The sequence below is a fragment of the Cyanistes caeruleus genome, chromosome 3, assembly GCF_971803275.1.
Source record: "Cyanistes caeruleus chromosome 3, bCyaCae1.hap1.1, whole genome shotgun sequence".
In the NCBI taxonomy this organism is placed as follows: domain Eukaryota; kingdom Metazoa; phylum Chordata; class Aves; order Passeriformes; family Paridae; genus Cyanistes; species Cyanistes caeruleus.
In genome coordinates, this window is record NC_141703.1 from 97,700,190 (window position 1) to 97,727,720 (window position 27,531).

At 39.0% G+C, this 27,531-nt stretch overlaps 1 protein-coding gene across 1 annotated transcript in view; it reads right to left on the reverse strand.

Annotated features, from left to right (window-relative positions):
* Window positions 1–656: 656 nt before the first annotated feature.
* The window catches only part of GUCA1C (guanylate cyclase activator 1C), a 37,016-nt gene continuing 10,141 nt past the window's right edge, over window positions 657–27,531 (reverse strand). Inside the window, exons 2-4 of the mRNA XM_023946775.2 lie at window positions 7,810–7,959; window positions 4,876–4,963; window positions 657–1,870 (exon numbers count right to left, since the gene is read on the reverse strand). Of these exons, the coding sequence (XP_023802543.2) occupies window positions 1,740–1,870; window positions 4,876–4,963; window positions 7,810–7,959 (369 nt within the window). The 3' untranslated portion in view covers window positions 657–1,739. The remainder of the gene's footprint in view (window positions 1,871–4,875; window positions 4,964–7,809; window positions 7,960–27,531) is intronic.

Below are 27,531 nucleotides of genomic sequence, written 5' to 3' on the forward strand. Positions count from 1 at the left end.
CCTTTGCACACATTTCACGCCTTTCTATTTCAGCTCGTGGAGTTAGTCTTGTTATTTACAAAGTGAGGTTTTGCTTTGAGCCTGCTTTTCTAAAAAATGAAGAATATGTGATCATGCCCTCTGCAAATTCCTTCTTTGCTATCCTGACTACCACCTTCAGAGACGATTGCAAGCCAGTTCGACAGGAGGTAGAGATCTCAGAAAGACTTAGTTGCTAAAAGCTTTTACCCAGGTATTTGGGCAGGGCAAAAATACCTAAATTAGTCAGGGAAAGGCTGTCTGTTTTGCAGAAATGTGAATTACCTTATACCCCTTACCTTTTGTCTCATGCAGCCATGGCAAAGAGCCCAGTGAAAACATTCTTTTTTTTCAAAGGAGGACACACAAGCCAAAGGACACAAATCTCTGGGAGTGATTACAAAATGATTGGGGTTTTGCTATTCTTTAAACTTCTAACTTTGATTTACAAAGACAACAGAATTTAATTCCAACACTTTTATAAAAGGTTAATTTGAAAGAACAGTGGCTGAGCCCTGGAAAAAATATCAAAATATCATATTATTTTAATTAATATATGTAATAAAATCAAGAGTAGTAGAGAGCTTGTTAAGGAGGATAAACATCTTGGGAATATTAAGATAACTGAAATGTTTCCCAGAGAACTTAATCCAGTTTTGAGTACTGATTAGAGCAAATGTTAGGTTAATACAAAGCGGGCTTTATTCTTAATTCATCCAGATAGAACAGAGTCCTACCTAAAAGTTTGTGTCCGCACTTTAGATAGTAGGTTAAAGAACACATTATTAAAAGAAAAAATATTATTAACTTTGTGTCTTCTAGAAAAGTTGCAGTTCGCGTTATTTCCATTATTTTATTGATCTGAACAGAAGAGAACGTGCTGTTTTCAGTTTGGATAGTGGTAATTTTCTTCATGGTAGCTGGTATGAGACTGTGTTTTGGATCTGTGACCAAAACAATATCGATAACACAAAGATGTTTTCATTACTGCTGAGAAGCACTTGCGCAGCGACAAGTCCTTTTCTGCCTCTCACCCCACCTCGCCAGCGGGTGGGCTGGGGGTGCACAAGGAGTTGTGAGGGGACAGAACCAGGACAGCTGACCCCAGGTGACCACAGGGATGGTCCACACCATGTGGAATCACGCTGTGCATATAAAGCTGGGTGAGAAGAAGGAAGGGAGGGGATGTTCAAAGTGATGGCATTTGTCTTCTCAAGTCACCCTTATGCTCGATGGATCCACGTTTTCCATGGAGATGGCTGAACATCTGCCTGCCTGTAGGAAATAGTGAATGGATTCCTTGCTTTGCTTTAATTCCACACATTTTCTTTCCATATTAAACTGTCTTTATCTCAGCCCACACGTTTCACTCTTCCGGTTCTCTTCCTCATCCCACTAGAGTGGAGTGAGCTAGCCAGGGTTTGATCACAACATGTTCATAGAGATCAAATAAGTTACTTTGACTGCATCAAATACCTTTTCTATTATATGCAGGCAAAAGTTGTTGGGTTTTTTTCTTTTTTCTGTGGCTGCCACAGTCTTTAGCAAGGGAAGGAATAAAGAAAATAAAAGGAGATACATGAAGAGTGAAAATTGTTACTCCTGGAGAAGGCGGCTCAGTATTGCCCAGGCAGGCTTTGACAACATTAAGCTCTCTGAATATATCAAACATTATCTTCCTTGAAATGATGAAACAGACACCACCTCCATGACTGGATCCTTCAGACACTGTTTCTCCTGCCGTTCTGTATGACTTTGAGTACGTTGGAAAGGTCAAAACTTTTCGTAATCAATTCCATTAGGTCCTCGTCTTTTTCCACACCATTGATAAACTCTTCTAAAGTCAGTTCCCCTAAAAGGAAGTCAGATGCACTTTAGAAACTGAGAAACCCAGCAATCCCTCTTGTGAACAAAACACTATTCATGCCAGATTAAATCCCTTAGGAAAGCTGCTGATAGGCAAATGCAGGTAGGTATTTCCTAATGTTTTCTCACTTTGCATCAGTCAGATCCTAGAACTCAGACTCGTTTTTCTGTTAAATTATGTCAAACACAGCTTTCACTGAAGTCTGAGAGAATTAAAGCTGCTCATGAGTGTGTGTAAAGGGGCTCTAATGAAGCCTGTATCAGGGCTGAATTTAGATGTACTGTCCACTTCTCACTGAGCTAACTGGAATTTATCTTAGAGCTGGTTTTAGAAGAGATTAGGGTGTGATTTGCTAAGGATTAGTGGGTATAGTCCCTGTGTTGACTACTAGGATTATTTAGAGCCATGATCAGATATAGAAAAAAAAAAAAAAAAAAAAAATTAGCTAAGTACTTTGATAGATAAATTCTTCCAAGGAACTGAAATGGCCATTTAGAATGTGGGTTTTTGGGCTCATGTCAAAATCAGCTAATAACTTGGAAGTTTCAAGACAATAAAATGTCTTTTATTGAAGACTAGGAATATTGTTTAATGTTCTTCCTCTTTTCCTGCTCTTTTGCCTGTCAGCAAAGGGCAGTTTTAAAGCACGTGTCTGTTTGCATAGTACACAGAAGTGTACGCAGTTCTCTTTCTAGGGGTTATTGCAGTGATACTGTTTTACCTTGTGAGGAAAAATAAATATTGGTTTAATAAAAAGAGCCAGATTGTTTCCTCTGAGAATTGTTTAAATTTTCTTGTTAAATTCACAACAATGAATGATTTCATAATAACATAAGAAATGACAAGGGCCAGCAAAGAGGAAAATAGCTGGATAAGTCAAGACCCCGGGGTGCAGGGGAGCAGCAGTTCAAGTCATGTGTATGTCTGGTGAATGCTTAGCATGCTGACTTTTGGCTGTTTTCAGGTTTAAGTACTCCCTGTAGGTTTTTTTTTTGTTTTTTTTTTTTGTTTGTTTTTTTTGTGTCTTGGTTTTTGTCCATGGCAGCCTTTGAAACTTCATCTGACATGAAAAAGGAAAATGAACGGCATTTGAAAAATGTGAAAACCACTTTCTAGCCATAGTCAGTAAAGTTTGCTTTCTGTTTGGTCACATATGTCCTTGCTACACTGGTGACAGGTTCATATAAAGTGGAAAGCCATCATTTGACAGAAATCCTGGGCTTTAGGCTTTAATGAAAGTACTAAGATCCTCTCCAGGAGCTGGCATGCAGAACCCTGAGGAAGTTTGTACTTCTTTTTTCAATAACAGCATATATAATCATTCGACAAGCAGAATCAGAACAAGCCATCTCTACACTTGCATGCATCATCATGCTTTGTCACTCCTGCACTCATTTCCTTTGGACTCTCCTTCAATCCCTGGCACTCCTCTGAGTTCCCTTCTCCTTCCCTCTGTATTGCCTTTGACTCAGGTCTGTGGCTGGATGAGGTTCCTGGACTCATCACATGGACATGCTGCACCATTTTCCTGCTTATTCAGGTCAACTGGTCTTGGATTCCCTCCTCTTGGTCCCAAGCTGTGCATTTTGAGGTACCAATAGCAGGCATACAGACCACACTGCAGCTGCCAGATGAGATTGCACTGGCAGGCCCAGACTCACTGCTGCTGTGATGGGCCTCAGATTTCTGTGAGATAATGAAAATAAATTGCAAAACCAGCAGGAAATTTAAGAATTGTTCTTTACAACCCATGGAATTATTTATGGTATATTAATGTAAGGAAGGCCTTCGCAATTTATTTGTGTATTTGCACTTTTCTTTAATAAGCTGCAGGGAGGTAGCATAGTTGAAGCTTAACTTGATAAAACTTGGCCCATTCCTAAAGTCAAGCTAGTCCTATTGCTTTCCATCAATTTAAAAACTAAGAAACTATGGGAAACATTTTGAAACAAAACCACTATGAAGATAATCCTGCATATGTCATGTTCTGGATTTTCCTTGCTAAAATGTATGACACAAATGATGGTCTAGCTCAGATAAAATTTTTACTTGCCAGCATGCATATGGTCAAAGCAGTGAATAACCACAGAATTTGGGTTAGATTTTGACTGTGTTATTTTGATTCCTTTCATAATTTGTCTTCACCCAAAGAGTGGGCCAAGGGGGTGGGTCAAAAAAATCCTCCACTAATGCATCCTCCACATGCATCACAAGATATCTCCTTATACTCTGATTATATATTGCAAACAACTTTTTTAAAAATAACCTCAATACACTCAATAATACCATAAAAATGCCCCTCCATCTGCCAAACTGCCCAAAATTCCTGTCTGTGACCTGATTTTGCTCTTCTTTTCTTTCCTAATGCTCCTAATTTATCAGTGGTCACAGCAACTGTAAAACATAGTTGCCAGCGGAAGGAGTGTCTTCATGATTAGAAGTATGAGGGGGGACGTTCATCTGTAACAAATTTTCAATTGGAAACAACTCTGAAGCAGTGAAATGAAATGATAGTTTCCAAATGCAAGACCAATTGGCTTAATCTAGTATCTTGAGGAAAAAACAGGAGCAGGCATCTTAGCTCGTGTTGACAGTCAGCCTTCAAGGAACATCCAGGATGTCACCAGTCTTTAGAACCTGCTAGAGCATGTGCAACCGTGCATCCTATTTGGTGTTTTTAAAAGGATTTTAAATAGATGATACCAACACAAATATGTTACTCCCCCACCACAAATCACACTTTCATTTTGCTGTGCAACCTGAGAACTGGCATTTTGGATGAACAGTGCAGGACCTCTGTTTTAGCCCTTACTGCATGTAATTTCTTTTTCAGTTGGCTTACACTTCCCTGTAAAGCTGAAGAAAAAAAAGGGCAAAGAAGAACAGATTTGGCCTTTCTGTTATCTAAACCAGCCATCCCGCAGCTGCATGTTCAAATCCCTTCTTGCAGAGGGAGGCCCTTCCAATGCCAACAAAACCTAGATTCTTACCGTCATTGTTTACATCTATCTTCTGAAATATCATGTTTGTGAACTCTTCAGCACTCATGTTGGTATAGCCATTAATGGCCTGGATAGCCTGAGGGCAGAAACACAGAAAGTTCTTTCAGAGTTTTTCACATCAAGTTGTGAAAACAGTACATTGGCAGAAGCAGCACTTGAAGTGCAACTCTTTAGTTCACAAACCCTTTCAAAAATCACTAAATAAATAGCTATTTCAAGTAAAACTTCAGTAATGAGGACTGGAAATTTAATTAACATAACACAGCCTGGAGATTACAGACTAATTTGCATATCTCTGCAGGTCTGAAGAACCACGTGGCACCTCTGCTCTGTAATACACTTTAGATTCCACATCAGCATTTTTATCTGGCCCTAGAGAGTTCTGTGCCTTCAGAGAGTGCCCTTTGGTCTGTGTGTTTTAAATGCAGTATTGTTTTTCCCAGCTGAAAGCACATGCAGAGAAAGCCTAAGTCATTTTTCTATTAAGACATGTTTAATTTAGTAATCATAAATAAAGTTAGACCATCAGTCCTGGAAGCTTACAGTTTACCTGTCCTCCAGAGAAGTTAAGAAAATCAATACCCTCTACTTTTTTATTTATTTATTTATTTATTTATTTATTTTTTGGTAGAAGTACTCAATATTTGGAGTAAAGTGTAAATGTATGTTTTTGCAAAATTGTGTCCCATTGACTGGGAAAATATGTGTATATATAAACAAGCATATACATTATATATTTGGCACAGTATATATTTGGTTTTTCTGCACTTAAATTATCTTGAGGTGAGCTGTGTTGTGTAAGATAAATCACTGTATGTGTCACTTGTTTCTTTTGTTGTCTCGTTCCTATTAGTATATATATAATATAATATAATATAATATAATATAATATAATATAATATGATATAATATGATATAATATGATATGATATGATATAATATAATATAATATAATATAATATAATATAATATAATATAATATAATATAATAAATATAATATAATATAATATAATATAATATAATATAATATAATATAATATAATTAATATAATATAATATAATATAATATAATATAATATAATATAATTAATATAATATAATATCCTCATATTTTAAAACAATCTAAGTTAAACTTATTTAGCATTGATATGGAATTCTTGAATTCTTGAATGCCCCCTCCAAATGCCCCAAATTCCTGTCTGTTTCAAAAAGCAGCAATAATTTTACAAAAAATTGTTACATAAACCTGTTTCTTTTACTAGTTCGTACTTTTGGTGTTTTATATGTCTGACCCTCCTGCAGTCTCCACCATAAAGTTGTTTCCCTTCCACAGTTAAATTTATTGCAGTGCCAAGTGTAAAGCAGTGGTTCCTGAAGTATTTGAGTCCCTGACTAGCACAGAAGGCCCTTAAATAGTAAAATACTGGGTATTGAAAGGGTGCATGGTTATCTGGAAGGAATTTTGATGGTTGGTAGTGATGTGCTGGTCCATAGTCTGCATAGCTGTAGAGACAGATTTCAGTTTAATAGCACTTCTGTGTTTCTAAATTAATGTCTCAGATATGACATATCTTTTTGCACAAGCTCTTGTTTACTGATGCTTATTTTAAGCTGGGCACTCCTTAATGGCTGCGAGCATGTTTGTTCTTTTTTTCTTTTAGGGCCCACCATTTTTAATCTAGTCTAGGTCAATGACTTAGGCAGGTTTAACTTAAAGTCCTTATACTCCAAAATAGATGAAAACACACAGAGGTCTAAACTGGTTTTAAAACCACGTAAGTTAAAAAATAAATATTCTTTACATTGAAAGGATTTTAATATTAACTCTCATTTTGGATAAAGCCCCAGACTGTTGATTCATTGGCTCTGGGTGAAAATTAATGGAGAATATTTGTGAAAGAAAGATTTCATTAGTCTCAAAGGATAAATCTGGAAGATTCAGCCTCTCCTTCTACTTTTAGAAAGCTGCTCTTTATGTGATCAGCTTTATTTGTTTGACCCAGTAGCTCCATCTGGCTGCAGTTCCTTTCAGTTTTGGCAGCAGCTGTTTAAAGTCCCTAACAGTGACTGGTTTGGCACCAGCAGTAATGCAGAATCCAGGAAAAGTACGTTCCTTGTTATGATATTAAAACTCTATTTAGGTTTAATGCTTCCTGCAGCAAAACTTTGATCTGTAGTGAGTCCTGTACATTTAGGGAGCAGTATTGAGTCATATATAATTGTAAGGAACACTAACATTCCTTTTGGATGAAAGCAGCTAATGAAGAGCACAAAGTTATTTCATTAGAGCAAGTCGAAAATCATGAAGATAATTTTAAAGAAAGAATTGCACTTCTTTGGTTTTATGGGTTTGAAATGGACCCATTTTCTGCAAAATTTTGAAAGTATTTTTATCCAAATATCACTACATGATTTAATAGTAAAATTATATTTCTATGATTTAGTTTTAAAACAGGGGTAATGGCATTTGTAGCAAACAAATCTAAAAGCCTTTCAAAAATTAAAATATTGTAATATTTTGATGACAGCTATATTTTTCTTGCTGCAAGTTCAGTTTGAGAAGCCTGTTTTCCATGATAGACTGGCACATATATTTGTAACCATCTGTTTTGTTCGTGATGCTGCTACAGTTCTACCCTGCCTTATAGTATAGTTTATCACAGTAATGTTTCCACTGTTTCTACAGTACTTCACTATTTTATGTACAGAACTATGGTTTAAAGTAAAACACTACTTAGATGTGTTCAATAAGGAGAAAACTAATGTCAGGAGTGTCACTACTAGCCACTGTTAATTCTGGTTTTACAACCATAGAACATTAGATGAAGTACTGACAATCCATTTACAGCACATGACGAACCACTGTTTCAGGGGCAATGCACTGTATCAAATGTTCTTGCTATTGATCATAACTTTCTTACCCTGAATATGCTTAATAGTTCCTTTTTGTCAATGCATCCGTTTCCATCAGCATCGTATAGCTTGAAATACCATTTCAATTTTTGGTCAATTTTCCCTCGTATAACCAAATTTATGGCAGCTATGAACTCCAAGAAGTCTATAAATCCATCCTAAGAGAGAGAGAGAGGGAAAGAAAAAACACACTTATTTAACAACATTTGTTTTCTGTTCTTTCTGGCAGTTGCACAAAACAGGTCATCAAATTCCCCACAATGCACATTGATTTATGAAGCACCTTAACATAGAAATCTTCTATGGTATTAAAAAAGGATAAAAGGATGCACTCAACTGGAAGAGCTATAGGAAGAGGCGTTAGGAAGGACAGTTTTGCTCTCTCTTGAAATTCTGGGAGATGTGGAGGTGAGGGGCAAATCTGTTCTGAGAAATTTTTACTGACAGTTTTTAAGAGGTAAAGAAAAAAAATTTGTTTCTTTAAGAAAGTTTAAGAAAAGTTTTTTAAGAGAAAAGTTTTTTTAAGGAAGTTTCTTTAAGAGACTGCCACGTGAAACAGAGGAGTTTGGGATATATGGTATGGTACTAATGAGATATCTACAGTAGAGTTGTTTACATCTAGACTGCAGAACTGTGTATGATTTCCAGTGCCACAGAGCTGTTCCAGGTGTTATTCATCTGAGAGATCATGTAATAAGTATTTTAAAATTGTAACCAACACTCTGGCATGAACCCTAAATACTGTGGTTTACCCAAATAAAAATCAAGTCTCTGTGATGAACATTTTGCATGGGATATAAAGCCTTCAAGGTATAAACCAGTCTCTAAATATTGAGGATTAGGCATATTCACAGGAAGGGAGCATTTCAGGTTGATTTGATTCATTATTTTCTTAGTGCTTTGCTCGAGCTACTGATAGAAGCCTGTCAAGGGCAGGCCTCCATAGTCAGATTCTTCTGTTTCAGTAAAAAATGTGGTTAGGATGGAAGAAACAGTTGCTGAATTTGGAGCATACTTGCTCCAACTGTTTCTTATGTGCATACAAAAAGAATTAACAGCTGGTAAATTTAGTCTTGTGATCAGAATCCAATTGGTCAGAATCCAATTGCTCAGAAGACTTTGGAAAGACTTGTCAGTTTCAGATGGCCTTTGACTGAAAAGAGAAGGTTGCATGAGTATCCAGTAGCTTTAGCAAGTTACTCAGTCATATATCAACAGAGATCTTGCTAGTTGAGGTTTACAGCAGGCATTAATCGGTCCTCAGTATTGTGCTACAGGAAAAGAAGACCTGTAAGGATGCAGTGTGACTCGTTGCCAAAATCAGAATCAGGATCCTAAAAGCATTTAGGTTGGAAAGACAGGTCATCAGGTCCAGCAGTTAACCCAGAACTGCCAAGTCCTGTGTCCCTAAGTGACACACCTTAGGTGTCTTTTGAAGACCTCCTGGCACTATCAGTATATTTTTGTGATAAAGAACCAAACATGTGAGCGTGCAAAGAAAGATGACAAACAGGAATTTATAAGGGCTAGAAGATACTGAAATTGAGAACTCTGCTGACCAGCCTTCCATTGAAAACAAACTAAAATGTCAAAAACCATCCCCACACATCTACCTGCCTAGATTCAATCACAACAGATTGTAGAAGTGAATGTGGGTTATCAAAGACTGGATATATTTCTTTAAATAAGAGATAAGAGTCCATCCTCTTTTTTTTTTTTTTTTTTTTTTTTTTCATTCTCCTTTTAGATTCCTCACAATTGTGCCCTCATGATGCTGATCTGGGTCAGAGCTCCTGGGAATCCCTTGTAGTGCTTTTGATTTCTGTGCAAGGCTGATCAGCAGAGTGGCACCTAAGAGATAAATCAAATGTATTCAAACACATTGGATTCAGCCTTCATGCAGAAATGGTGTGTGCATAAGTCATGCAGACTGACCATTGCTCCACAGGCCCTCTGCAGGTTCTCTGGTGATTTCTTGTTTTACTCTAGTAGCAATCACAACCAAATGCAGCAAAGACACCATTCAACCACTGTTTAAGATTAGATTAAATTTGACAGTAACTACATATAATTTTCAAACAAAATTAGGCCCAGTATTAAAAGCAGATGCTTAACCAAAAATGACATATCACGCACTACAAACTTAATCTTCCTTTTGGCACATGGGCTTAAATTTCCATTCTGCAAGTATTATTTCAAGAAGGATCTCATAAAGTATTTTACTGGAAGTCAAAATGTATTTTGCTGATTGCATTTCCAATCTGATCTGATATATCTATTAAGAATGTGGTTAAATGCATTTCACATTGCTGCTTTTTTACTGCATTTCATACTGCTTATTCCAACTACAGATTAATTTTAGGATTGCTGGATGTCCATGAACAGATTAATTTTCTTCTTTCTCCCTTACATTTCACTTGAGATTTTGGAAAATATTATTTTGTTTGCTTTCTTTCTGCATCTTGGTGTCACTGTTGTTGGTCTGACAAAACATCAGAAGTTTGGACAATGTAATAACCAGTGTAATGTGTTGGGCTATGTAATTCTGATCTGGGGGATTATATGGTCCATCCCAAACAGGAAGAGATTGAACTCCAGGGTCAAAAGTCTTCCACCTCTGAAAAAAACCTGGGAGAAATTGTACTTGTCAGGAAAGCTCTTGCCACTTCCTGCAGTTGTGCCAAAATGACTGGTGACATGGTAGCCAGCAGCTGGTCTCTGTTTCTCAGGAACAGAATCTACTGAGAAGGTAGACATGTTTGTCTACATGATGTCGAGCCAGAAGCATTTCATAAAAACATTGATGAGAAATGTTTTTCTTTCTACACCAAAAAAACCCCATTGAAGGTAAAAAAGAAAACATTTATGGGATGCAGAAGGCTACAGTGATCTTGTTGCACATATACAGAACTTTCTGAGATAAATATGGCACTTTTTACAGTAGCATCTCAAAACACAACATTAAACAGTGAAAAACATCATAACAGTAACCTAGAAAGATCATCCTGTGGTTCTGTGAGTACAACAAAGAATACAATAAATGTGTTATGATGTTATTAAAAGAATACTGCAGTGCTGATTTACCCATCTGCTGCTCTATAATCATTCTCAATACAAGTACCTAGGTAGGTGTTTTGTGTCTCTGGGTTCTGTAGAACACCTCTCTGCAGCATGCACAGCAATGTATCTGTTGCCTCTTAGGAAGTCATTAATTCATAAGCAAAAGGCTACTGTAAGAATAAAAACATAAATTTTTAAATAATGCCCAACAACAGAATAATCAGAGCTGATTACGAGTGGTGGAAGCTATAAATTATTTACTTTTGGTGTTTAACTCTGTAATCGTCAAATATTTGTAATATTTTTATTAAATGGAATTAATGCTATGGAAATCTTCTTAGGATACAAGACAAATTTGAGGACGTGAAGGTTTCTTTTCCATGTCTGTATGGTGCTGGCTCTGCCTTCCTTGTCTGCAGCAGATTGCCATGGGCACGTGTGGGATGGTGAAGTCCTGCACCCTCCCCTGCCCAAATGAACAGAGGCACAAGGAGTCAGTTCACAGGGTACCCTTCTGGGTATGCTGTAAAACAGAGGGACAGAGCTCTCCTAATGTGGTTCTGAGGAGTGGGCTGGAGACATACCAAAAAAATGGGTTCAGAACTTATTTTACATGTCCCAAAGTCTTCTGTGTTTCTATACATAGTAAGCTTCATAAAAATGTAGACCCATTTTTATTCTTTTAACAGTTTGACTGGATGAACAAGAAGTTTAAGGACACATTAGGGTCATTCACGTGTTTGTGCCCTTTGATACTGTGCTTTTGCTTTTGCTGATGAGTGATTTTTTTTAAGCCACTTGCAACAGATTGATTCACACAACAGAGACAAAAGGAGGTTCCAAAAATGGAAGGAGAACTTGCTGATGGTATGAAATTGGTCCTCAGGGCACTCCCATCTGTGACTGCCTAGGGTCCAGAGCCCATTTCAGTTTTTCATTAGCTACTGGATCTCCTGAGGAGAAAGAAATTTAATAAATTTAATTTTGTCCTTTTATGAGAGGTTTTTGCTTCAGGCTGTCAGTCCATGTACCTTTACTGGAGGCTGCTCACCATTATTTGGTGAGGACAGAGATGTGTGTCCCCTGGGGCAAAGCTGGGCAGTGAGGGACTGCCACATTATACAATGGCCATTAATACCCCAGCCCTGGAGCTGTAGGAGGGCATTATCCTTTGGCTCCCAGAACAGCGCTGCTAATCTTCACAGATCCTTAAAAAACTCTTAGGACTTCAAACTATAGAGATTAAAAATAATTGACTTGTCAGCTATGAATACACAGCTCATCTGAAACAGCATGGTTATCCAAGGTTGTGCCAGAGTGGTTTGAACTTGGTGTTTTGGCTGCCTAGCTCTTCCCTGGGAGTGATTTCCTGGAAGTGACAGGGATCCCCTACAGGGATAGTCAGCCACCTCACACCACATGCTGTGTCTACACATGTGGAAAGGGACAATTTCTGTCCCTGAAAACCCTGTGGTGAATAAACTCATCATCTTAAGTGGACCACTGTGGGCTCTACCAAGACTCTATACACAATAAGCAGTGCATTGTTTCCAAAACTTGCTCATGAAAAATTTCTAAACTCAATCTAACTTCAGAAGAACAGATCAAATTGTTTATCAGGATTAATAAGTGTTCAAACATAGATGGTCCAGGTATTTCAAACCTAGGGCTTAGGTCATTAAGCCACCTTCTTTCCCAACTGCCTGTCTTTCAGAATAGTCCTTAAACCTCTTAAGGCAGAGGGAGGAGGCATGGGTCCAACAGCTCAGAATAACTGTGAAATTTATAGCTAATCCTATGTGCTTCTTTCTTTCCTTCTCTCTGGGTCCAATTTCAAATATAGTACTGCTTTCTCTGTCCTCAGATACCTAAAGGAGGATTCATTTCACTCCGTTTCTTCTTCCCCCATTTCATGGACTCAGAGAATGATAGAATCATGTAGAGTGGAAAAGGCCTCAAAGATCATCAAGTCTAATCATCCTTGGCTTGTTTTTGCTTCTGAGTATTTTCATCAGTTCCTCGAAGGTTGCATATGCAATTATTGAAGAAATAAAGAGCTACTTGTAACTCTTACTTTGATACTTCCCTAGGATCTTATATTGGAGTCTGGGCTTGGACAGAGCTCCAGATACCCCACAGGCTATGGCCAGACTCACAGGTTTCATAAGTAAACAGAGCTGGCATCTGTCATGGGGCGGGGGAGACCTCAGCAAGCAAAGATTATTAAATAAGGATGAGGACCTAAGCAGGGAATTAGGAGCTGCAGATGGTTAAGTGGTTTTGTAATCGTTGCATTCTCACTGTTACATAAAGGGATGAGGCTGTATTGACCAGACTGTTACACAAGGTTCTGCTTTGCCCAGATGAAGAGGACCTGCAAGGTTTGGGGAGTCAGAAATTACCAGGACCTTTTGTGTTGGAGGACTTGGAAATGCAGAGCCAGCTACGTGTCCTGGCTCTCAGACTTGCAGGCTACCCTGGTAAAACCTGGTGAAATCCAAAATATCAAGATGACAATTTTGCTTCCTTAAAATTAACAACTACCCCCTTACTCCCTGCCATCATTGACAATTTTCTTTCAAGATTACTAGAGAAGACAGGGAAGTCACCAGGCTGGGGCTTTTGGTGAGGAAGGCTGTACTGAAAAGACCTAGCCTTCTGCTCTCTGCCATCCTCTCCTGGATGTTGGGGTTTCAGCACTCCTTATTTTCAGCCTTTGCATGTGCTTTTAGACACATCTTTCCCAACTTAAAGCAGTAGGCAAGAGAGGAAAAACACTAAAAAACACAGCCATGACAACTTAACACATTTCCCAGCAAATTTGTTGCTGATAATCCTAGCAGATTTTTCTTGTTTGACAGATTCAAAAGCATAACAGGACAAACCTCCAGGAAAAGTTGTCTTGGTTTGAAAGAAAGATATTTGCCAAGGAAGGCAGGAAAAGATATGAGCCCCTTCCCTCTGAATTATTATAACTTTGAAATTAAGGGGCTTTCAGGTGGAGATATGGGAAAAGGAATAACAGTTCTTTACTAGTGTGCATAACAGGGCAAACAAACAACATCAGCAGCAACAACAAACAGAACAGGAATCCCAACCGCAGCCTTCTCTGGGCTGTCAAGCCCTTCCCTTGGGTGCAGTTCTGGGCACAGCCAGCAGGGGCGCTGGTGGCTCCGGGCTGGGCAGGTGCTCTGATTCCTCCGCGCCGGCAGGGGGCGCTGTGGCATGAGTGCGGTCACATCTTCCTTACGTGGGCTAAAACTTTAAGATCATAACTCAAAATTCATAACATTAGATCCTACAGTCAAGAATTCAACTGTACTTGCATTAAGCAAGTGATGATTTTAATGATAATGTAGGCTTTTAGTTGGTAATGACAAATTATTTCAGCATTACTATCACAGTAGTGTTGGCTTCAGACTTTGGCTCCAGCATCCCAGTGACACTGGGTTTTACCAGGCACCTTCTTGCCAAAGGCTTCAGGGCAGACCATGGCTCCTGGCTGCAGAGTAGAGCACATTCCTCACCTCTGGTCCTGTCCTGACTGGGCCAAGGGCTACTGCATGAGCGATCTCCTGCTTGATTTGGGCACAGGCTTGTTGCTGGAAAGTGGGCTCCACTGGAAATTGTTCTTCCTGCGGGTAACCAGGTAAAGAGAGCTCACAATCTGGCTGTACTCAGGAATGTGCATCCTCCAAAAACCTATGACTCCTAGGAAAGCTTCTTGCTGGTTGGTGGAGTCATGGTAGTGATTTTATTGATGAACTCAGTGGGAACCTGATGCCGTCTGTCTTTACCTCCAGGTCTTTTGACTTTGTTCTTGATGGTGAAGCTGGATTCCAGCAGAATCTGGATGATCTTTTCTCCTTTCTCAAATACTTCAACTGCCTTGTTCCCCCACACAATGATGTCATCAATGTACTGCAGATGTTCTGGAGCCTCACCCTTTTCCAGGGCAGCCTGGATCAGTCCATGGCAGATGGTAGGGCTGTGCTTCCACCCCTGGGGCAGTCGGTTCCAGGTGTACTGCACTCCCCTCCATGTGAAGGCAAACTGAGGCCTGCATTCTGCTGCCAGGGGAATGGAGAAAAGTGCATTGGCAATGTCAGTAGTGGTGTACCACTTTGCTGCCTTGGACTCCAGCTCATACTGGAGCTCCAGCATGTCCAGCACGGCAGCGCTCAGAGGTGGAGTCACTTCACTCAATGCACAATAGTCCACAGTCAGTCTCCATTCTCTGTCAGACTGGCACACAGGCCAAATGGGGCTGTTGAAGGGTGAGTGGGTTTTGCTGACCACCCCTTGGCTCTCTAGTTCTCGGATCATCTTGTGGATGGGGATCACAGCATCTCGATTTGTCCTATACTGCCGGCGGTGCACCATCGAGGTGGCAATTGGTACTTGCTGTTTTTCCACTTTCAGGAGTCCTACTGCAGATGGGTTCTCTGATAGTCCAGGCAAGGTGTTCAATTGCTTAATGTCCTCTGCCTCCACAGCAGCTATTCCAAAAGCCCACCTGAGTCCCTTTGGGTCTCTGTAATAGCCATTCCAAAGGAAGTCCATGCCCAGAATACACGGGGCCTCTGGGCCAGTCACAGTGGGATGTTTCTGCCATCCATCTCCAGTCAGGCTCACCTCGGCTTCCAACAGAGTCAATTGCTGCGATCCCCCCAGCAATGGAAACAGGTTCTGCCCCCACATGTCCTGATGGCATTAGGGTACACTGTGCACCAGTATCAACTAATGCTTCGTATTTTTGTGGCTCTGATGTGCCAGGCCATTGGATCCACACTGTCCAAAAGACCCGGTTTTCTCGTGCCTCTTCCTGGCTAGAGGCAGGGCCCCTCTGGCACTGGTCATCCTCTCCTCCCTGGGCATACATGCTAGAGGTTCCTGCAAGGGATCTGGCAGATCATCCTCCCTTCTGTAATATCTGGCAATTTGGTCATGGGAGGTTGAGGCTACCTTCACTTTACTGGAACTTTTCTGGTTAGTGTTTCCCTCCCTGAGTAGATTCACCCATGCTGCCAGGGCAGAAGTGGGTTTCCCATCCCACTTTCCCATGTGTTCCCCATGGTCACGCAGGAAGAACCACAGCTCATCTCATGGAGAGTACCCCCTCTCCCTAGATGGGGGGCATCAGGCTCTGATGTTGGGGTCTGTGACTCGCACTGGTGCCAGACCTTACCTGCACCCTCACCTCCATAATCTCCTCTCTAAACTCCTCGAGGTCCTAAACCAAAGCAGACACATGAGCCTGCATTGGGATGTTGCTCACACTCTCATAATTTCTGATCCTGTTGGTGACAGAACCCACCGTCTCTCGGTTGTCCATGGCATTAATCATTGCAGTGATGGTGGTATATTGGGATGGGTCGCCGTAGGACACAGAATGATTCACTCTGGCATGGTTCAATGTATGATAGGAAAAAGGATGATTTTATTTTTCCTACTCCAGTATTTACAGATTCTTGACAATGACCAGGGATTGGATAATTAAGTTAAGTTACCACCTTCCCAATCACACTGGTCGTGCAAAATGTCCATTAAAAGACGTTTCTTAGAAAGAATGTATACACGTCTATGTTTATAGTTACTTTACTGGGAAAGTGGCTAGAAACTATGAAAACAAGATCAGAAGGTTTAATTTTCAGGGTGATAGGGATGGCCCTGGCTTTGCCATGTTCCACAACATCTGCCCTGTGCACCTGGCCCTCTCAGGGTCATTACTCTACTGTCTGTCCCTTCCATGAATTCCCCCACCTTGGCCATTTCTTTTGTCTCTCTTAGGTACCAGTCATTAGTGTCTCTTACCAACAGATGGGACAAAATTCCATGAAAAAGAAACAAAAGGAAAAATCCTAACCCCCAACAAAAGTACATTGAAGGCATACATATTTTCTAGAGGCAAAGATGTTCTATTTGGCAGATTTGGGCGCTTCTATATAATGCTCTGTGAATCTCGAGGGGTGTATGAAAGAGCTCCTAAAAGATACATGCATGTACTGTCATCGCCTAAACTACTTGTATTATTATGGTAGACTATTACTAAAATAACTGGTATATTCTTAATTAATATATAAATAAATAGAAAAAAAGACAGTTATACCTTAAAAGAAATATTAAAGTTTCTTTAAGAAGCACCTTCCTGAACTGTTTCATATCAAAATTACTTTCCCTGTTATCTTCATCAAATTTTAACAAATAATACTTCAAAATAATTATGATTCATTGTCCAAAGTTAATCCCCATTGCCTATTCATAGAATGTGACAAAATTACAGTGTTACCTGATAATGGTATGCTCCAAATGCTTTTTAAACTCAGTGAAAGCTGCAGAATGCAAGCTAATTTGTTTGCACTTAAATTAACTTTTCAAAGAAACCCGAAACTAATCCAGACTAGCAATGTATCAATGCTGTGAGATGCAAGGAAAATTCAATCTGTAACACTTATCTACTCAAATATTTTAAGATTTAGATTTTAAAGAGAAACATTTTTTGTAAATTCAGATTACCCTTTTGGAAATGCAAAAAACCTCACCAAAAACAAAAACAAGGAAGGCCACTGGATTCTGCAGTGCTGTAATAGAGATCTGAGACAAGCATTTCCTTAATATCCCATGTAAAGTACTGGCTTTGCATGCTTGATGGTGCTATGCCGTTACTTGGGAATTACCTCTGGTCTAAAACTTATAGATCATAACTCAAAACTCACAGCATTAAATCCTACAGTCAAGAATTCAACTTTACTTGCATTAAGCAAGTGATGATTTTAATGATAATGTATGCTTTTAGCTGTTAATGACACATTATTATACCATAAGTTTTTATTATCACAGCAGTGGGTCCTGTGACAAAACAAGACACACTAGAAAACAAGACTATGAAATTGCACAAATAACTGTGTGAAGTACTTATAATATTACAGAATCATTTTTTATTTTTTTATTTTTTGGAACAATACATAAAATTGAATCTAAAAAATTTGGGAGGCAGTTTAGAAGGAGAAAAAATGCATTCTTTATTATAGTCTGTAAATAAAAGAGGTAGTATTTGCAAACAGGTGAAATATACATAGAACATGGAATTTTTTATCAGGGCACTGTACCTTTCAAAGGCATTTAAACATACTGAGAAAAATTAGGTAACTATACTGCCTTGAACACAGCAAAGCATAATTTAACCTCCTCATTTACAGTAATCAGGCTAGTTACTTTACATTTGAGATAATTTTATGCAACATTACTCCAAATTAAGGAGAAGCAAATGATCTGGCTTTGTTGGTTTTGTTGATTTTGTTGGATTGTGTCTGAAACTAATGGGAACAGGATTTTCACGTCACCTTCAAAAAGTCCAAGTATATCAGGAAGTAAGAGATGTAGATTTTTGTAAATTCTGACAGAAGAATTCTTTCTAAGACATATCTAGAGCCTTATTTTTTTCAAGCCCTTGGTTTAGAAGCTGATTAATTTTTTGACATACAGGCTTTTATTGCTGACTACAATGTGATAGCAATGGCTATCCTAAAACAAAAATAAGCTTTCTAGGCTTTTCTTGTTGTGGGGACATTTATGAGAGTGACAAAGCCTTCAAAATCAGAAAAAAAGCAAGAGTCAGACTTCTCTGGGTAAAGGGGAAGTGCTGGGCCAATACAAGAACCATGGAAAAGAATAACGTAAAACAACCTGCCTCCATACAATATCAGTTTATATGGTTCTTGTCCCCATAGTGTAAAGCAGATGTTGCTGCTGCAACCTTGTTGCCTTGGCTAAGCTGGCTGGTTTACAGTAGGGTAAGAAAAGTGTCCATTTCAAGCTGAAGGTATCCCTAAAGTTAGGTGTGTTGCCGAACTTGTGTTTGCTCAATCATTCAGAGACTTACGACACAAAAGTGAAAGTAGTTCAGGAAAGTTTGGGAAAATATTTCTCTGATTATCCTCCTTACTTTCTATTAACTATTATACCAAGTTTTATTGTGTCAGCTTTGGTAATGTCTGCAAATATGTAAGGATGTAGCAAAGGGGCTAAGTGGTTCCTTAGGCAGCCTGACAATGAAGTCATTGACATCCCACAAGAAGTGGAAATGCTTAAGATTTAGGTTCCAGGTAGTTTCAAAGCATTTCTCCCTAGGACCCATATTTTTCATCCTTTAAGAGCTCTTCATAGCTTCTGTGATCATGTGGAAGGCAGCTAACACATCGTGCTAGGTAACAATTGCTCAGCTGGGCCCTGCAGTCTTTAACAAAACAATAGCTTCACCAGAATCTCTAGATGCTTCATAGAGGTGAAAATAGCATTCCTCTCTCTCTCACATGTCTTTAAGTGGAAAAAGTGGAATGAAAAAAAAACAACTGAAAATCAAATGAAGACTAAATGACAATAAGCAGCAAAAGACCTCTGAAAAATATGACATCTTTCTGTGGACATTTGTATGCTTTTCATGGTATATGATGTGCAACTGCTTTACCAGAGGATTTCATGGCCAAATGATTCTCATTTCCTTCTACTACAATACCAAAGATGGTGCACTTGGCTATACATTCATGTCCCTATAACCAAAAGAAGATAACATCTATTTATATCCAGTACAAAAAAACAGATGCTGAAAAGTCTACATGAAAATTTGAATTATAAAGACACAGCAGGACAGTGGGGAAGGAGCTAGGATGAGAAAAAAGGAAAGGTGGTCTGCCTCCCAACACTTTTTAAGCTTTGTTCAAAGTACGGGGAGTGAAGGGAAACAGTTATTCCTCAGGAAGAGAAAAGGAAAATAAAGAAGATTTAACTTGAGATTCAGTTTACATTGCTACTATGTAGTCATCCCTACACACAACAAAGTTCTATTGAAATAACATTTTTGCATTTATTGTGTGTTCTACATCAAGCATCCTTTTTAACTTTCTTCTTTACATTTTAAACGGATTCATTTTAAAATCTTTATTTTATCATCATAATCTGCATAATCATGTCAGATGAACTCTATCAAGAGAACTACTTTACATTTTAAATGAAAAACACAAAGTAGAAAAATGATTAAAGATTGACATCAGTTGGTGGCTCCTTATCTAAAGATTTATAAAACTGCTGTGGAGTGTCCATTTTTGTGCCTCTACCAAATTTATCTTTGCATAAGAAGTAGCAGAAAATAATGTTCTCTGACGTGGTCTGTCCAATGCTTTATAAATTTTAACAGAAAATCCTTGAACTTGCATAATTTTCCTTCGGTGCCACATACCTATTAATCTTCTTCACTCTTCACAGTAACCCTACCTTTTAAAATCCGATTTTCTTACAAAGCAACAGACACTTATTCCTGTAGCTAGTTTCAATTAATGCCAAAAGAAGTAAGAGAACTACAACAGCAGCATCCCATTTTCAGTCCATTGCTTCACGTGTTAAATGGCTATGCAAATTTTGTCCTTCAGTGGCCATAAGAACTCAATCAATCAATCAATCAATCAGTCAATCAATTAATAAATCACAGTGTTCAATTTTTATTTTTAGTGGTGGCATAACCTATCTGCAAGCTAATGGGAAATGAATGACAGTGATCTGGGCTTCTGATTTAAAGAAAGAAGATATTTCAGAATAAGTGATAAATAGTAGCAGTGCTGACTGTAGAATTTTTCCTTATTTCTACCTAAGAGCAAATAACACTTCCAATGTATTATGGATACACCAGACATTATTTTTCTAGATATGTTTTCTCCTTTAATATCGATGAAACCTCATTTTGATGAATATAATAGCACTGAAATATGATACATATTCTTACTGAAAACCAAATATACAGCACTATGCCTGGCAATTACTGAGATATTGTAGGAGAACGTTACTGTTTTGTCTCTAAAATTCCTAATTAGGGTGCATGAACTAGGACTGCCAGTTATGTGTGGACTGAGATGCAGGGGAAGGAAAACAAGTAGGAAGAATTAAATGTGTTAGTATGTGCTTGCAGATTTATCCTTTTTGTATTACAAATAGCTTAAGGGTGAAGAAGACAGAAATAATTTTTCCCTAAGAAGGAACTCTTTAAATCTAAGAAAAGGAATCCTTAAAAAAATTAATTTGGCTCCACTTGTATTTTAATAAACACATTATTTTAAAAAGTTTTCATTGGAAAGCTGTGGCAAAAGATAAACCTACCACTTATTATCCTGCCAATGTCATTATATAAATAATGCTTACAAGTATTAATGTATGAGTCATCAATAAAACATTTGCTGCAATGCTACCTTCTGCACTCCTTGTGATAATCTCAAGGAAATTTGCAATTACAGTTCTGAATGTTCAGAACCTTTATTTTTCAATGGTGTTAAGAATGATGAAGAACAGCTTTCAAACTTCACTAGCATACTTATTTGTTTGCTTGTTTGTATGCTTAATTATTAGCAAAGCATCCCACAAAGGGCAAGGAAAACCTTCACATGACAGTCCCTGTTTTTAAGAAACTTAAAAAATTAAGCAGACATCTGTGTTCTTGGTGTATAGGGCAATTTAGTTATGAAACCACTGGTGGTCTGCACAAGAGACACCCTAGGAAGGGTTCGTGCTTATTTAGTGTGTTCCTGAGAGGAAAAGTTTTCAGACACAGCCTTTGCCACTAACCTCGCACAGAAACAGGCCCTGCCTGGAAATGGCCTTTGTGCATTGAACAGGTGCACTCTGCTGAGCCAGAGTCACAAATACCTGTACAGTGCTGACAGGTGCACCTGTACCTCACAGCTGTATCTGTACATCACAGGTATGCCTATACTGCACAGCTGTACTTGTACCTCACAGCTGCACCTGTACCTCATAGCTTTACCTGTACATCACAGATGTACCTGTACATCACAGGTGTGCCTACACCTCACAGAGGCACCTGTATCTCACAGCTGTATTTATACCTCACAGCTGTACTTGTACACACATCAACACGAGATAACTGCACCCAAGAAGCCAAACAGCCACAGCACCATTGCCTGTTTGGCATGAAATGATCTGCCTGATGTTGAGAGCAGAGGAGACCACAATCTACACTTGGCATTAAATTGCTCTGTGAACATTTCCCTTTCTGTGTCATTTGTCCATTGGCCATTAATTTTTATGAGTGGGGAGGTGAGGTACTTTTTTATCTCCACCCTAGAGAAAGGCAGGGAATGATAAAGTTTGACTGGTAACTGAATTCCTGTTGGTATTTGTATTGATGACTTGAGTGAAATGAGTTTTGACTGGGCTTTCAATCTATCACAAATTGTCAAAAAAATGTTACCATGCTGCTATTATTCCTTCTAAACTATTTTCAGTTTACTGGAAATTTAGGGTTTTTACTGGAAATCCTAAGAGGGAGAAGAGTGTCTGTAACTGGCTTCAGCTGGAAGCAGCAAAGCTGATGAGAAGGTGAAATTCATAACTTTAATTACATCCCACAGTCCCACTGGCAGCCTCTGAACCTATCCCACGCCTTAGATGCTAGAGGTTTTAAACTGGTCACACATGATATACAGAGGAGAAAATCTATGCACCTTTCAAGAGGGTTTTACCATCTTGTTCTATGTTCTATACCTCCAAACATGGATGTCCTCAGATTAACTCGAGGCATTAGGCTGCTATAATTGGAATTGTAGATTAATCACAGGACTAACTCTTTAGCAGAGCTTTCTGAGCAGATTCCTATTTTGAGAAAATGGAAGCCACCATGTGAAAAATATATTTTATGCTGAGAAGACCATATTAAATGGCTCAAGTTTTCTGTAATGGGTTTCTCTAGATTTAGATCAACTGTAATCTAGTCCCTAAACTACATGGTTTTTATAAGCTTCAGTAACAGAAGTCATAACAATTTTTAACTGTAAAAGTCCACTATTAAACCATGGTTAGAGCAGGAAAAAAAATCAGGTCATATATCTATAAAAAGTCACTGGGAGAAACATGGGAGATGGTTCAAGTTTGCCAGCCATCTAATTATAACAGCACTTATATATGAAGGCACTTTTAGATAAAGGAAATAATTTCTCTCAAGAAGTTTAGTATACTCCACTAATCACTGAGATAGTGGTCCCTTTATTAGAAAACAAAAACCAGAAAAGAATGTGGTGGAAAAGGAAACAAAATTTTGATCTTCATGCCTCAGAAGCTGTTTAAGTACTGAAGGAACTGAATGAAAGCAAAAATGACCAAATTACTTCTGAATTTGTGCATTAGGCACTTACATCCACTAACTTCTGTGCCTTGGAGATGAAAGATTCTCATGTGTTTATTACAGCACAGTGCCTAAATGTTCTACATAATGTTGCAGACCCCATATTTCTACAATAATGGCTGGCATTTGAGAGCCCACAGTGTGATAGCGCTAGTCAGCCATCCACTGACCATTCTTCACGCATCTTAACTAAAAACTTTTCAGGATAAAATCCTACATTTTTCCCAAAAATCCTGGGGCAGGAAAAAATCTATAGAAAGGTCATAGGGAAAAAAGCACGTATATGGAATAAAGAGATCCTCTTATTTTACCTCATCAAAAATATACAACATTCCTTTCTTCCCAACCTAAGAAGCTGGCTGTTGCCACTTTATTCTCATCTTAATCCCATAAAAAACATCACAGCCCTGTACTTGAAAAGCATTTGATAGATGCTTCTTGTTTCTAAGAGTATTCCTTAAACATAGTGGCCATTCATCTTGGTAGTAAATGAAAAAAATGTTAAATTTATGAAAACAGAGTGCTTTTAACAATGCTAGAAAAAGAAAAGGAATACAATCATTATACTGAATAGAGATTAAAATACAGCAAAACTGTAAAGCTCTATAAAAAGTTGCTATGGGCACATGATATAAATTTTGCATCTTAAATTGCTCCTTTCCATTATTTCCTGAATAGAAATATCTTTGGTCTTAAATATTCCAGTTTTAGTTTCGTTTGCCTGACATCCTTCCCTAGCAAGGTTGATCCTCTCAATGTCTAACATACCTTTACAAATGCTTACAAGCTATTGATCAGCACAGACTTCTGAGCTTTTCTGCACTCTAGCTTGATTCCCAGCTGCTCTATTGTTTAATACCTATTGCTCTACTCTGTTTTTCTGGGGGTTTATTTCCTCATTTTTATTTTAGCTTGGAAACTAAAAAGCTTGCAAATCTGCAGGTTGGGGTGTCCTTGCTGTAACCATGGTTCAATGCCACATTAGATGGAAAGCTGAAATTTTTAGTAAAACTGGTTATGAAACACATGAAAAAAAGGATATCTGTAGGGACTGGAAGACACCATTTGGACACACATGACATTCTCTGGTGAATTTAGTTTGATCAAACAGGACACTCTTCACTGGTATGGTATCTGTGACCCCAAGATTACAAAATACAGATAAGGGAAAAGACAGTAGAAATACTTTCTCCTGTGTTGACTGTACAGCCATACCCTGCAGTCCCTCAAGGATGTGCTCCTGAAACTTGTGATGGTCAGCAACAGGATGAGTGATGAACGAGTTTTCCTGCAAGGCTGAATTCCTGGTCATTACCCTGGTCATTACCTCATTCTCTAGCCTGTATTGATCTCAGCTCATCTGAGGAAGATGACAAAAGTCCAGAAGCGTGCAGCAAGGAAGTTCCCGGTAAAAGAGGGAGTTCAGTCACACAGAAGAGGCAGCTGAGATATTTCAGGACAGTGATCCTGAAAGCTGTTCTGAAAAGGCAGTCTGTTCTCCAGCTGACAGTCCTGGTGCAGCTCTTCATGCCCCTCTGCTTTTGACACCACACATACCTCCCATCTACATTAAAAATGCATATTAAGTCCCCCCAAGCATCTGTCCTCTACTTATAAAAGCAGCTGTTTTCATGTCTGTCATCTTAACCACCTCACGTACGAGCGAAGATAGCCCTCAGAGCAGAGTGGCACAACTCTGTAACACCAGATAGAGTAGCAACAATTAGCAGATGACTCCTGTTTTAATTGTCTTTGGTCACTGCCACAGCAAAGGGTGAGAAAATGCTCTTTCTGCAGCCTGCTTTGATTCCACTCTCCTCACTTTTACATCAATCCATAACCTGAAGGTCTCAACAAACCTGAAGGTTTCACAGTACTGCAGAGCATATGCCCCAGTCCACTCAGCATTGCAATGACTGGAGGGCTTAAGGTGGCCAGCTCCAGGACCTTACAAACATGAGGCAGTGCTCAAGACAGACCTAGAAAAGGGTGCTACACAGAAGTACCAGATGACTCTGTCTTCAGCCTTGTCTGTACTACTAAGGGAAATATATCTTGTCTGTCTGGGAGCCAGTTACATCACAGACAGCTGATTGCAATCACAAGCAGTTATTGCAGCAGAACGGAGGATGAATTAGAAGTATAGCCTGGAGAAACTGCTTGACCTCTTTATTCAGTAACATTTGGTCTTGTGACTTGTACACTGAGTGTGAACTCCTCATCAGAGCTGTTTTCCCCTCTGCCACATGTTCAGTATAGTACTCTGAGAAAATCCATTTAAATCCATTTATATACAATGCACTTTATCTTCAGTTAAGCGCAGAACATATTTCCCCTTCGTCTAACACTGTTGTTAGAACTTGCTAACTTTGAGCACACCAACGTTTTCATATACAAGCACCGCATAAGCAATAAACAGAAGAATAACCAGAGAACTGGAAATTACATCTCTTCAAGAATTGTTCCCTGACATTTTCTGAAGTGTCCTCAGAAAGTACTAACAAAAGTCCTAATCCAAACCCTCAAAGTACAGTCTCACTTCATCACCTCTAGTGCACCTTAAAGGCAAACCTGTCCACAAGAGCAGTTTTGGGAGGATAGCACAAGGAAGAGCCTGCAGGGTACAACTCACAAACAAAACAATAGTATGAGATTAAAGAAAATAAGGTTTACCTGGTTCAGATCAAAGATATCAAACACTCGTTTAATGTATAGGTCTCCCTGTGGATCCAGCCCTTGAAGATCCAGAAGTTTCTTGAATTCATGCAGGCTAAGTAGCCCAGATGGACATTCTCTCATAAATTTGCTGTAATAATGGTGCATCTGTGCAGGGGGATCTGGTAATGATTCTTGGGAGCCCATGTTGCTACACAGCAAGCAACCCTTTTTGTCTGTTCACATTTCTATCTCCCAGGTCCAAAGACTTGCTCATGACGACACCTCGGGTTAATATGGCTTTTAAATGACTACGTTAAACATCTTACAGCGAAGGTTTCTATTTTTGTGTAGTGCATATCTCTACTCATGAGATTACCTTTAATGCCCAGGTCTAAAATAGATGGGATTTCAAATTGTGGCTAAAGTAGAACCAAAGAGCACCATGGTCAAATTATAGTTCATCACTCTTCCATTGACTACAAACACACCTGTTATTAAAAAAATAAAGAGGATATTGTGAAAGTGATTGATTTAGAATTATATGCAAACCATTAGCAACACACAAGGGTCTAATTCTGGAATAGTTGTAAGGAATAGATGTAATTTTTGCTGCAAATAAGGATGGAAAAGCTGAGCGTGCAAACAGCAATGCCTGTTATTACATCTTCTTTGCTGTAAGTGGATTAAGCCTTTCTAAAAATTGAGCCCTTTGGACTCCTCCTTGATGTACTTTTTATCATAAATATGTTTTGTGGGATCTTGTATTTATTTTTTATTTTTTCCTTCTCAGCATGGATTTCCAGATATGACCCACAGTTTTGGTCACCATCCTTAAGTGGAAGGGGAACATTTTATAGTACCTTCCTTAACAGGAACCAACTTAGTTTGGTAAGTAAATTAAAAACAGGTTTGCTCTTGGTCAGTACTGTAGTCCTGCTTTTTATTTTACAGCTTTCAGGAGCTGAATTCCTTCTTCCTCCATAAGCTCGGGGAAGGGGTTAGGTATCGGTAATACTTCTGTACTGATTAGCTTTTATACAAGGAGATGAGCAGCTCAGGAGCAGTACTATAGGAAAAAGAAATGAGGAGCTATAAATACCAGTACTAACATACAGCATGTTAGTAACGCAGAAATGAGGCACTGCCACTCATCCTTTTAATTTATAATCACACAGTGGAGTTAAAGAGCACAGTCCTGTGAGGTGGTGAGTGCCCATGAAAAATGACAACCGTCCTCCAGCCTGACTTCAGCCAGAGAGCAATCAACATTTTAAGATCAGGTCAGTTTTTGAGAAGGACTCCCATACTCCCTATGGCCTGTGCTTTAGCTCTCTGCATAAGGACATCAACAAGATTATTATCATATACTTCAAAATATGGCATACGAGTAAGAAAGCTTGAACACTTCTCAGGTGCCGATGAACCTCTGAAGATCAAACAGAAAGATACAGACACTGCCATCAGTTTAGCCAAAACTGGTTCAGCAGGCAAAGAACACAGAGCAGAGTGGATAGTTGGTGTGATGCCTTTCCTCCAGAGACCATGTCCCAGCCCTAGACCTGCTGTGTGATCCCAGTGACAGAGAATGGGAACACACCGGCATTTCATCTGCAGGTGTGTGCTGGCTGGCTAGAACACTGGGGATGAATGAAGGTGATGCAAGGACAAGAGAGATACAAGGAAAGCAGACAAACCTCTTGGGGATGCACAGTCTGATGACAATTCTGAACTTTTTTGTTCAGCCATCATGCCCTGCTCCTAAAGAAATGACCAGTGCTGGTGTCAAACCACAAAGACAGGTATTGTGGTTTAACCCCAAGTGGCAACT